At 40.9% G+C, this 12,008-nt stretch overlaps 1 protein-coding gene across 1 annotated transcript; it reads right to left on the bottom strand.

Annotated features, from left to right (window-relative positions):
- Nucleotides 1-2,515: 2,515 nt before the first annotated feature.
- LOC115638772 (uncharacterized protein KIAA1958-like) lies at nt 2,516-10,888 on the bottom strand. Its single transcript, XM_030540753.1, has 3 exons — nt 10,817-10,888; nt 8,935-10,153; nt 2,516-4,070 (listed from the first exon to the last, which is right to left on the bottom strand). Exons 1-3 carry the CDS (start codon nt 10,817-10,819, stop codon nt 3,223-3,225), a joined length of 2,070 nt encoding a protein of 689 aa, XP_030396613.1. The 5' UTR covers nt 10,820-10,888; the 3' UTR covers nt 2,516-3,222.
- Nucleotides 10,889-12,008: the final 1,120 nt, after the last annotated feature.

Here is a 12,008-nt window from a genome sequence, read left to right as displayed (position 1 = left end):
TAGGAAACCAATAGGGGGACAACTGACATCACCTTCCAATGCAGGTAACCATTTGTAAACATTCTATCTTGCGTGCACAGAAATCCCATTGACGTCAATGGACTAAGGATAGAATGTCATGCCCTAAAGAGTAATGTGGAGGAAAGTCTGGAGGTAAGAGACGGTTTGAACAGCATAATGGTTTCTTAGGTATGAGATACAGTATCTGACTTGATTTACTCTGGATAGAGTAACAGAACATCTGTGCAACAATCTAAGGGAATGATGTTATTTTGGTCCCCCTGTGTATTCAGAATTGGATGTATTGACATAGACAAATGCATTCCTTTTGCTTAACTTCTTACTCGCTTTAGCCTACAGAGCCAAAACAGCTAGAAGAGTGACTTGGAATTCATTATCGGGGGGTAGCCATGTCAGTCTGTATCCACAAAAACAAAGAGGAGCCTGGTAGCACCTGAAAGACTACCAATTTATTTGGGTATAAGCTTTCGTGGGTAAAAACCCCACTTCAGATGACTCTGTGCATCTGAAGAAGTGGATTTTTTTTACCCACAAAAGCTTATGCCCAAATAAATTGGTAGTCTTTCAGGTGCTACCAGGCTCCTCTTTGTTTTTTTAATCCATTCATAGATTGTAGGGCTGGAAAGTCCAGTCCCCTGCTCCTTGCTTACTCAGGGCTTGGCTACACTCGAAACTCCAAAGCGCTGCCGCGGGAGCGCTCCCAGCGCTGCAGGTACTCCACCTCCCCATGGGATTAGCTTGCAGGGCTGGGAGCCGTGCTCCCAGCGCTGGGGCACTGTTTACACTGGCGCTGTGCAGCGCTGTAACTTGCTGCGCTCAGGGGGGTGTTTTTTCACACCCCTGAGTGAGAAAGTTGCAGCGCTGTAAAGCACCAGTGTAGCCAAGGCCTCAGTACCAATCAGTAAATTTACTGACAGCACTGAGACTGCACAGGTGCTAAGTGGCTTAACTGGATGTGTGAATATGTTTATTTTCTCTTCCACAACAAGTAGCAATTAAACTCATGCTATCTACTTCAGCAAATCTAAACAGAAGGTGACCAAGGCATGTGAAGTGCACTCAACTAGATGTTTCCTTTAAGAGCATCATGAGGCTTGAAGAGATGTGATCTATGACAATCTATATACAACTGCCAGCATATGGAATCAGAAGAAATAAGGTTTGTTAAATGAACCAGTGTTTCTTTCACAACTGTAGCTCCTTTTTGCTACTTCTAGGGCTCTCTTTATGCTATGTTTCCTACCGATAGAAGTATAAATTATGAAATTCCCATAGAGGTTACTATATTGCCCCCATCACTGCTGTATCTGAGTGCCATCCAGCCATGCATCAAGTGACATGACTGACATCTGCCACGTATGGTTTGTTCTTTCTCTCATCCTATCCCCCAGGGGAGGTTTGTGTGTGCAATGTTGGAGGGTTTTTAGATGAACATGCTGCTTTGTGTTTATACCGGAGAAGTTAAGGTCAAAGTGCATCTTGGTCTTGGAGCAGAAGGTTGTGATGATCCTCCAGAAAAAGGAATGATCTTTGCTTTCTAGAGCCTTTCTCTAAGTTACCTGTACAGGCTGGCAGTGACTTGTAACAGCCTCCATTGTTAAGTGGGCTCTGATGACTCATTGCCCCACCTGGATGTAATGGAGGTAGGAGTGGCTCTAGTCTTTAGGGAGCGCCTATGGAGCCTGGGGAAAAGTTTTGAGCTGCTCTTTATCTTGTTGTTGGCTTTACCTCGTTAATAAAGCCAAATCCCCCTGAAAAAGGGGGGAGTTTGGATTTCACACTGTGATTGCAGAGCAATTTGGCAAAGGTCCCTGGTTACGCTGCCACATATATAGAATCTATATATATTAACTTATGTTGATGAGATACTAAAAATGCTCCACGCTCTTTTTTTTCAAAACTAAAGGGGTCGAGATTCTGCCATAATGACTCTCCCATCAATACTGCAGGCTACGCTCTATAGCATAGGAGAGTTAGGAAATATGAGATATACCCCAAGCTCTGTCACTGATTCATTATGTACCTTTGGGCAAGTTAGTTCAGTTCTCTCTTTCAACCCCTGTAGAAAGGGAAGAAAAATTCTTACTCAGCTTTGTAAACTACTTTGGGATCTATGGATTAAAAGCTGCTATGTAGAAGACTGGATCCTACAATGGGATCCACCCACACAGATCCTCATGTCTATGTAGAATCCCACTGCAGTCAGATGGACTTCATATGGCTAGATTCCTTAGCAGGATCGGCTCCAGAGTACAAATAATTGTTAGATATTGACTTTTCTTCAAGTGACTGATTATAGTGATTTGAATGACAGAAATGAAGCGATGCCAGTTCCTGGTTACTGGTTTCACCTTCTTGGAACAGATTGACAGTAATGAACTAAAATTTTGTTTATTATGAAATGCCAACAATTATGACTGGACATAAGAAAATACATCTGTTAAACAACTTTTGAACTGAATTACAGAATTTGACTACTGACTCTAATCCTCTACAGACTATGGTTATCGCACAGAGGAAAATAGCTGCTACAAAGCTTTTCAGTGCTATTAACTGCATTTGGGGGGTTGGTAACTTACTAAAACACATTCAGAACTTCTTAGATGTAAAAATTTCTTCCTCATTTAAAAAAATAAGAATTGATCAGAACATGTATGTATAAAACATTCTGATTAGCTATAGATTAGTAGCTGCCAACTAGTGTGATCTTTCATCATTCTTCTTCATTCACAAAGCCAACTCCACCTGTTTATCTTTTTATTGTAAAGAGAGACAGATAAATTACACATTAGACCACAAGCTTGGTTTACAACAGGATCAATTTCTCCCTGCCTCACCCCCACTGAACATACCTATAATTCTCAAGCAGGGTATTCAAACACAGGTTCTTTCAACATTAACATTACTGAGCTAATTCAGTAGAACATTAACAGTGTTTTAAATCCAGGATTCAGATTTAATTCAGTAAATAGAATGTAAGAGTGAATTCTATGCTTGGTCTTTTTATTGATGGAAGTCCTTCATGTTGAAATGAAGGCAGTGGTCAATTTAACAACAAAACTTTGTAAGTACTTTGGACAATATGCTGAGAAGAGAGGTTCCCTCGCTACCTATACTAACTGCTGTCATTTTAAACAACTCCAGAACTGATTTAAAACATACTTATACGAAAATAGGCACAGCAGAAATTAAACTGGTAACTTATTTCATGGACTTTTTTTCAGATCCTTTAACTTGCTGGACGATGACTTTCATCATTTTCTCCATTTTGGTTTTTGTCAGTGATTTTCTACAGTACCATATTTGGTCCCATATGCAGCACAAAGGTTTAGGAGATAAGTAAAATGGATCGCGGTCATGATGCATATCCAGTGGCCTTCTCTTAGCATACTCTTTATAGTCCCTGACTGGACAGTTGCCTGGATTATCAGGTTTGGCATAAATACATAGAACTGACTCTTCTGTGCTTGCCTGTGTGTTCAGATCATCTTTCCACTCCAAGTACTCTAATCCCTCCTCATTCTTTTTTAACACAATCTGCCCCCACCACAGATTTGGAGTCTGACTGTGTGTGTGTGTCCCAAAGCCTCGGATGATGTTTACAAGCATTAGGTGCAGAAATCCTTCCGGATGCATTCGACTCAGTATGCCCTTTTTACGAAGATCCTCTACATCTTTATCTGTCAGGTTTTCCAAAATATTCCAATCTCTCTCCCTCTCCTTCTGTGCTAGATTCTGGCATTTTACTTTTAAAGCTTCCTGAGATGCTGTGAACTCAGGCCCTTTAATCACATTATACTCGTATTTGTGTTCCTTGAGGTATCTGTCTATACTGCTCTGAAAGAAGAATAAAGAGTTGGCGGAAAACTCTGTGCCATTCTGCTTCCTGACTCTAGTATAGAAGGAGGCTAGGTAATTATCAAGGACTGCAGGTGGCAGTGTGAAGATCTCACGCATTTCAGAAGGATAATGCGAAGCCAACCAGTCTCTGAACATTTTTATATCACCAATATTACGAATTCTCTTACTCTCCGACTTCTTCAATGTCTCTAAAAGATAAGAGACAACTCCGTGGATAGAAAGAACTACAGAGGCTATCAAAGGCATGTATAGGCAATGCAGAGCCATGTTCACCTTCCTTTTTAAAGCATTCAAACATTCTGAGACTATTATGATCCTGCTCCCTTTTAAGTTTTTTGTGATCGCATCCTCCCACCCATCCCACCGTTTTGTCCACCTGTTACATCCTGTCTGATACCTCAATTGTAAGTTCTCTAGTGCAGGGAACTGTCGTCTTTGTTATTTTTCTGTGCAGTGCCTAGCACTGTAGGGTCCTGATCCTTGACTGGCATTCCTAGGTGCTGACATATCAAATATTAACAAACTCATAATTCAAGGGCAGCAGGCTTAGGCCTTAATGACATTTTACACCACTCACTGAAACTATGACATTCACCCCTATAGAGAGAGACATCTTAAGTTATATGCCACACTTACAACTTCAAAATAGGGCTTAAGGTGGAACTTTAATTTATGTGTTGGGAAGGGGGTGAATATCACCCTGTATGATCTAAAAATTGAGGCCTAAGGCCACAATCTACAGCTCTTCCTTATGGAACTAGTCACATCACTAAGGACTGCATGATTGGACCTGAAATGTGGACTCTGAAACTGGAGCAATGCCAAAAGGGATAGCCTGTATAAAAATATCTTAATTTGCAACTATTGTCATGTGTATATTTTTATAGTTAAAAAAGGCACAGTACATAGTCAAATTTTGTTCTGTTATGCTCAGGCAGTTCCCAGGAAATCAGTGGGAGTTGGCCTGTGTGCAGATCTCATGATTTGGCCCAATATTAAGCTGCACTTATTTTACATGTTCAATGTGCTGCACAAGCCATTAAGCAGAATACACTTCAAAATGGCCTCCAGCACAGAAGCTTCTTTATTAAAAAGGAGCTCTAGACATGAAACATAAATGTCAGCTGAACGTTAGCCCCAAGGCCTGAGACCCAGGAAAAGCCCACCTGTTTAAAATGGAACAAGTAAAAATATCTCTTAAAAAGGATTGCCAGGATTCCAGCGGGGTTATTTCTCATATTATGTGGTTGTCACATCTATATAGTTCCATGTAGCCTAGGAAGAGAATCACTCAGGGTGAAATTCATCCCCTAGGTAGAGGGCCATCCCAAGGTCTATGCATTGCCTAACTCCTCAAGGTGGTATGTAAATGGCTTGAAGAGTAGGGAGAGGGAAAGCAATCTCAAAAAATAGTGGAGATTTTATCGGCACTCCTGTGAGTGCGTATCCCTGCCATCAGCTACACAGGCATACATCCTAGGGGGCTTATCGGAACCCTGCTGCTGCTGCTGGATCTTTAGGTAGCACTTGGCAAGGAGGCCTTTTCTTTCAGATGCAGACCTCACCACAGTCACCCTCACCTTTCCTACCTAACCTTCAAGATGGATTACTGGTAATGTGCTCTGAGGAGGACACCTTGCTTAAGACCATTTGGGAACAGCAGCTAGTGCAGAATGTAGCTGCCAACCTACTGAGTGGCATTTCTCATATGTAGCACACTACACCGCTCAGCACCATTGATTACACAGTGGTTTTCAGATGAAGTTCTTGGCTACACTCACACTTTACAGCGCTGCAACTGGGGTGTGAAAAAACACCCCCCTGAGCGCTGCAAGAGACAGCGCTGTGTAAAGCGTCAGTGTAATCAGGGCAGCAGCGCTGGGAGCGCGGCTCCCAGCGCTGCACGCTACACCCGTAAGGGATGTGGTTTACATGCAGCGCTGGGAGAGCTCTCTCCCAGTGCTGCCGCTCTGACTACACTCACACTTCAAAGCGCTGCCACGGCAGCGCTTTGAAATTCCAAATGTAGCCATACCCAATGGTGGGTTTTCAAACCTGAGCAGCCTTAAATAGTTTGTGCTCCCCCCTACCTTTCTCTCTCCTCCTACGACTTCACTTCCCACAGCCCAGGTCTGATTGTCTTCAGGGTATGCTGCAAAGGTCCATGTGCTCTCCTGTGGTTTTTTTCCAGGTGTGAAGAGGTGGGTGGTGAGTGGAGTTCTGGAGCTGATGGCTGTGAATGTCTCTTGTTGGCAGTGAGTCATTTGGTACATGATTTTTGGTTTCATTACTATTGTTTCTGCACAGAGAATATCGACCTACAAACCTAAATATTGCTGCTGCTTTTTTACAAAATCTATTGCATGGTCTACTTGAAGAAATAAATGGGCTGTAAATCAATAAACATTGAGACTGCAAGCTAAGGCTGAGATTAAGATAAAATGGCTTATGACTCATTGTTCAGCAAACAGAATTCTTGCATAAATGTCCCCAGGTGCGTTTACAGTGGCTGTTGATGAGATACACTATCAAGTCAATTTCAAAAATACTCTAACAATATATTCACCAAGTGTAGTCATGCTGCAGAGTTTTTGTTTTGTAAGGGCTTGTCTAAACAAACACTCTGCCTTCATCCAAATTCACTCCCAAGAGTAGACAAGCCTTAAAACACTGTTCCAGTACTCTGTTCAGTCAAGGGAGAATTACATCCAATCCTCTGCATCACAGAATCTTACAGCAGCTTTTTTCTGTCTTTACTGTACTAGCTAATTTAGCAATATGGACATCTACCCCCAACCGGATGAACTGAGACTCATTCAGGCATGTCATAAGCTCTAATAATTGTAGAGCTAATGACTATATTTCTCTTAGCTCAAGTGGCTGGGGATCCGTAACTCAAGAGCTATCCATGTTCTATCATGCCTTGCTGTCACTGAGACATCTCACCAGTCACAATGTGCAGTTTACTGGCAACCATGAACTCCTAAGGGGCTCTGGATCTGCCACAAAATCTAGATATACATTTATTAAGTACCACCCTAAATTTTCATATTGCTCTTGATGACCATCAGTCAGATAGAAAGAGTCTTCACACCAAACAATGATGGAAAATTAAACCTACAATCCCGACTTTTTGGACTGTTTGCCTGAACATTCAAAAGATGGCTCTATATTTGCACCTGCATTTTTGCATGCATAAAAATTATTTTCATACAGATCAGGTAGACATCCAGCTGCCTGATATTTTATGTGAAGCACCGTTTGCAAGCAACAAAAAAATCAGATGCAAATTTATTTGCTCTACTGAATCTTCTTTACAAACTTGGCCCTTTGCTGCTGCTTTGATGTTTTTAATCACTAAATTAAATCAGCATGTGTGTAACTGGCACTAAAAATCCATTAGCCACACCTATGCTAAAATCACAGTTGTGTTCTGGTTCACATCCAAAATGAAGCAGATCCATTTATTAATAGTTTCCGATATTTGGCAACGACAGTTTGTTTAACAGTTTATACATACCCTGTACGTCATCCATTTTTTTTTCTTGCACAAGGCAGTAACTGTCATCAAAGAGCATATTCTTATGAAGAATCTTATGACATTGTCTCATATAAAAATGTGCTCTATGCTGACACATGGCATGAATGACAAGAAGTGAATATTATTTTACAAATAAAAAAGTTTGTCCATTTTTAGTTACCAAAAAATTTTAAGATCCCAAATTATAACGGGATACATAAGACATAAAACTTTTAAATTAATTGCTTTAATATCTTTGCTCCACTTAGGAAGGAACAGTTCACACACACAGAATGGGAAGAGACTGTCTCTAGGAAGGAGTATGGCAGAAAGAGATCTAGGGGTCATAGTGGACTACAAGCTAAATATGAGTCAACAGTGTGATACTGTTGCAAAAAAAGCAAACGTGATTCTGGGATGCATTAACAGGTGTGTTGTAAACAAGACACGAGAAGTCATTCTTCCACTCTACTCTGCGCTGGTTAGGCCTCAACTGGAGTATTGTGTCCAGTTCTGGGCACTGCATTTCAAGAAAGATGTGGAGAAATTGTAGAGGGTCCAGCGAAGAGCAACAAGAATGATTAAAGGTCTTGAGAACATGACCTATGAAGGAAGGCTGAAAGAATTGGGTTTATTTAGTTTGGAAAAGAGAAGACTGAGAGGGGACATGATAGCAGTTTTCAGGTATCTAAAAGGGTGTCATCAGGAGGAGGGAGAAAACTTGTTCACCTTAGCCTCTAATGATAGAACAAGAAGCAATGGGCTTAAACTGCAGCAAGGGAGATTTAGGTTGGACATTAGGAAAAAGTTCCTAACTGTCAGGGTAGTTAAACACTGGAATAAATTGCCTAGGGAGGTTGTGGAATCTCCATCTCTGGAGATATTTAAGAGTAGGTTAGATAATGTCTATCAGGGATGGTCTAGACAGTATTTGGTCCTGCTATGAGGGCAGGGGACTGGACTCGATGACCTCTCGAGGTCCCTTCCAGTCCTAGAGTCTATGAATCTATGAATTTAGCGCTTTTAAGAAAAGGGGTGAAATTCTGGGCTCATTGAAGTCAATGGGAATTTTGCTATTTATTTCAATGGAGCCAGAATTCCCCTGCAGTTACAGCACTAAATTATTTTAGAGATCATTTCCTCTTTCTCTTTCCTGGGGAAACCTGAGTTCATACTCCTTGTTACAGTTTATTGCAGGGATCACATTTTAAGAGGTACAGTGTGTGGTGCTATTGTGGTAAAATCAACATCTAAAATGTTCCAACTTGGGTGGCTAGCTTTAGCAACCCAAATGTATATTACAGGGCATCTAAATAAGTGGCTTGATCTTCAGAAGTGCTGATTGCTTAAGGCTCCTATTATGTCCGTGGGAGATTAGGGTGTTCAGGATCTCTGGCAATCAGGTGCTTTTATTTAGGTGCTCAGATATGGATTTAGGTGGCTAAATGGAGCAGCCCAAATTGTAATACTCTGGCTAAAAGAGTCATATACTAAAAAAAACCACCCAGGAATAAAACTCCAGAAATTCTTACTTTTGTTTGAAGCCACAGGCAGATTGTCCTCAGAGTTTTCATTCTCCAGAGTAGGCAGGGCTAAAGAATTTGCAGAATTCGGTGGTCCTGGCTGTTTGTTCTCCTCGGTAGGTATTTCAGCACAGTTCGCAGCTAGTCCCATTCCTGATGAGGTGCACACAGCTGGGCACAGCTGGAGCTGCTGATGGACAGCTCCAGTGAGTGCAGTGTCATAGAAAGCCAGGATTGGGGTGGGCTCAAACTGGGCCTTTGTTTCCATGCTGGAGACAGGAAATGGCTTTAACTGTTCTTTGGATGCTGTTGATTCACAGGAATTCCCTGCTTTAGAGGTTTTGCTTTTGGACTTTGTAGGCTGAAAAGCTGTTAACTTCAAGCAGTTGTTTTCCAGGCTCCTATGATGGCTGTGTTCTGAACTCTCTTGTAAACAGGGAATTACTGCAGCCTTTTCTTTAAAGACAGAAACTGATCTCTGGGTGGCTGCTCGTTTGCTAATGACCTTACTATCTCCATGCATTTGCAGTTCCTCCTCAGTAAATGCTGCTTTATTCTGGAATACCCTTTCAGAATCACAATTACTTCTGCGTAGTTGGTCTCCTGTATCTGTTTCAAATTCTTCTTCATCAGAGATGTCTTGCAGGTCCTCCCTGCTTTCTGGCTCTTCATTACCGTGGTCAGTTTTGGCATGATAGTCAGTTGATGGAAGACTCAGTTCTGCAGCAAAGCATGACCTCATGGAATAGCTGTCTTTCTGAGGAACTACTCCACTCTGCTTTTCTTTTGTCATTGTATCAGAGATTACACAGAACGTGTCCTCTTTCTTCTGCATTATTTCGGGGGATCTGCTGCATGAGCCCATGTTAACTGAATCAGCTTTCTTTTTTTCAAAAGGTGAGGCTACCCTGTACTTCTTTTCACTTAAATTATGTTCCATTGACCAGGAGTCATAGCTTCTGGACCTCTTTTTCCGTTCTGCAGCTTCCTCCCTTTCCTCCTGGCTTCTGAAGTATAATGCCCCACAGGGCCAATGATATGCATGTCCAGATTCACATATCCACAAAACAGAATTGTCCCTGGTGGCATTTCCCATATTCTGTATAATTTCCAAGCTTGGGATTTGACTGCATATAGTTCCATGAGTATGTGCCCAAGTCACTAAATTAGATAGATCCATGGCAACTGAGCTCACATTGTTGTACATGTCATCACAAACGTTCTCGTTCTGAAAAAGGGTTAGAATTATCTTAAGCTACGTAAGAAAAACAGGATGATTTTAGCAACAGTTAGTGGGAGCTGTTCTCAATCCCATCTATTTAAATGTTAAATATTAGAATAATTAGCTTGACAAAACTTGTGAAATTTTTCAAATGATTTGTTTGAACAGTTTCTTTGCTCAGCTATAAGAGATGGAAGGGAATTTGTGGATGTATTTATTAACTTATTTGATGAATTTCACAACAGACATAACATACAACTTGCACGTGTATCCAATGATCTGAGCAAACTCACGGCTGAGGGGTTCTTATTCAATGAAATGGGAATTCTGAATGGAAGATGCATGTATTGGATGAAACCATTCAGGTTAGCATTCAGCCAGTTTACCATCCTGAAAATAATTATACTCATTCAAAACTAAAAAATATTTTAATTTATAAATCATCCCCCATGCACCAAGGTGTTCAGTGGCCCTGTAAAATAACTTCATAATTTTTATATAATATGTATTTAATAAAAAAAACTCAAAACTACTCACAAGGCTAAACAGCAGGGAATTTTTACATAAGAAAAAAGGCAAAGGATTTTTTTTTTAGTTCACATAAATATATATTTAAGAAAACACGGTTGAATGTGCAATTATCTATGAGGTCATTTAAAGTGTACTCACCATGCTGCTGTTTTTATTTGATGGAATATGCTTTCAATGGGGATTCAAGGGATAAATGTCTCCAGATCTTTAAGCAGTCCTTTCTTTCACAGAACCTAAAATAAGTATCATATATATTTTTACTTTTTTTATTTTTGGAGGCAAGTTCCATTCCACTAAACTTTACAATATTCACTGAGCACAAACTAAATGGTCCCAGTCCTGCAAATACTTCACTTATGTGAGCAGTACCATTAAGCTTAATGGGACTACACACAGGAGGGGTCACTCAGGCCAATTTAAAGGGAAACAAAATATTAATCATGAAAACAGAATTTTTAAAATTTAAACGTCCCTCCGGACTACTGGAAACCTGACCACAATAGCACTGTGATGGGTCTTGTTTAATTCTTCAAGCTGAGGAAAAAGCAGAAAAAGAAATATAAACATTGAAAAGCATATTAAATTTTAATAATTTAACTTTTAATAAAGTTGCTAGCTACACAAGTGAGGAATTTTCTGTGTAATTCCTATTTATCCCAATAGACTTAGAAGAATCTCTTAAAAGTTGCACCTGTAACAACAAAGAGTCCCGTGGCATCTTATAGACTAACAGATGTATTGGAGCATAAGCTTTTGTGGGTGAATATTCACTTCGTCTATACATAGGCTCTTTTGAAAATCCTAGCCTTAATTCATTAACACTTGTGTGGTGGGATGGAGAAGAGCATCAGTTAAAGTTACTGTTAGTATGTACATGGTGGTAGAGTCAAGAGCAGCGGTTCTCAAACTCTGGGTCAGGATCCCAAAGTGGGTCACAATCCTGTTTTAAAGGAGTCACCAGGTCTGGTGTTAGACTTGCCTGGAGCTGAAGCCAAAGCGGTTTGCTTTGATGTTCTACCTCTGGCTCCTTGCTGAGCTCACTGGCCTGGTTTTGGGCAGCAGGGCAAACAGAGCTGGAAAACTGACATCAAGGAGTATTTGCTGGATAAAGGTAACACCCGCTCTAGGGTGTTTGGGGGCTGTTCAGGGGAACAAACCCGCACAGACACAAACCGCTGTAGGGCTGAAGATGGTAAGCTGTCCTAGGTTCACCATAGAGGGTGGGGATGGTAAGCCTCTAGGTAAGTCAGGCGTGTGTATGGACTATTTTACAAAACCTCCTCCTCTAATGCTGGTTCCTCCTGCAAAGATTAAACAATACTTTGGGGTC

The sequence above is a fragment of the Gopherus evgoodei genome, chromosome 22, assembly GCF_007399415.2.
Source record: "Gopherus evgoodei ecotype Sinaloan lineage chromosome 22, rGopEvg1_v1.p, whole genome shotgun sequence".
Taxonomy (NCBI): Eukaryota; Metazoa; Chordata; order Testudines; family Testudinidae; genus Gopherus; species Gopherus evgoodei.
This window is presented reverse-complemented; position numbering and strand designations above follow the sequence as displayed.

Coding starts and splice junctions, on each gene's coding strand:
- LOC115638772 (XM_030540753.1), bottom strand. Junction 4,071..8,934: donor GCCTGTGGCTTCAAACAAAA/GTAAGAATTTCT, acceptor CTTATCTTTTAG/AGACATTGAAGAAGTCGGAG.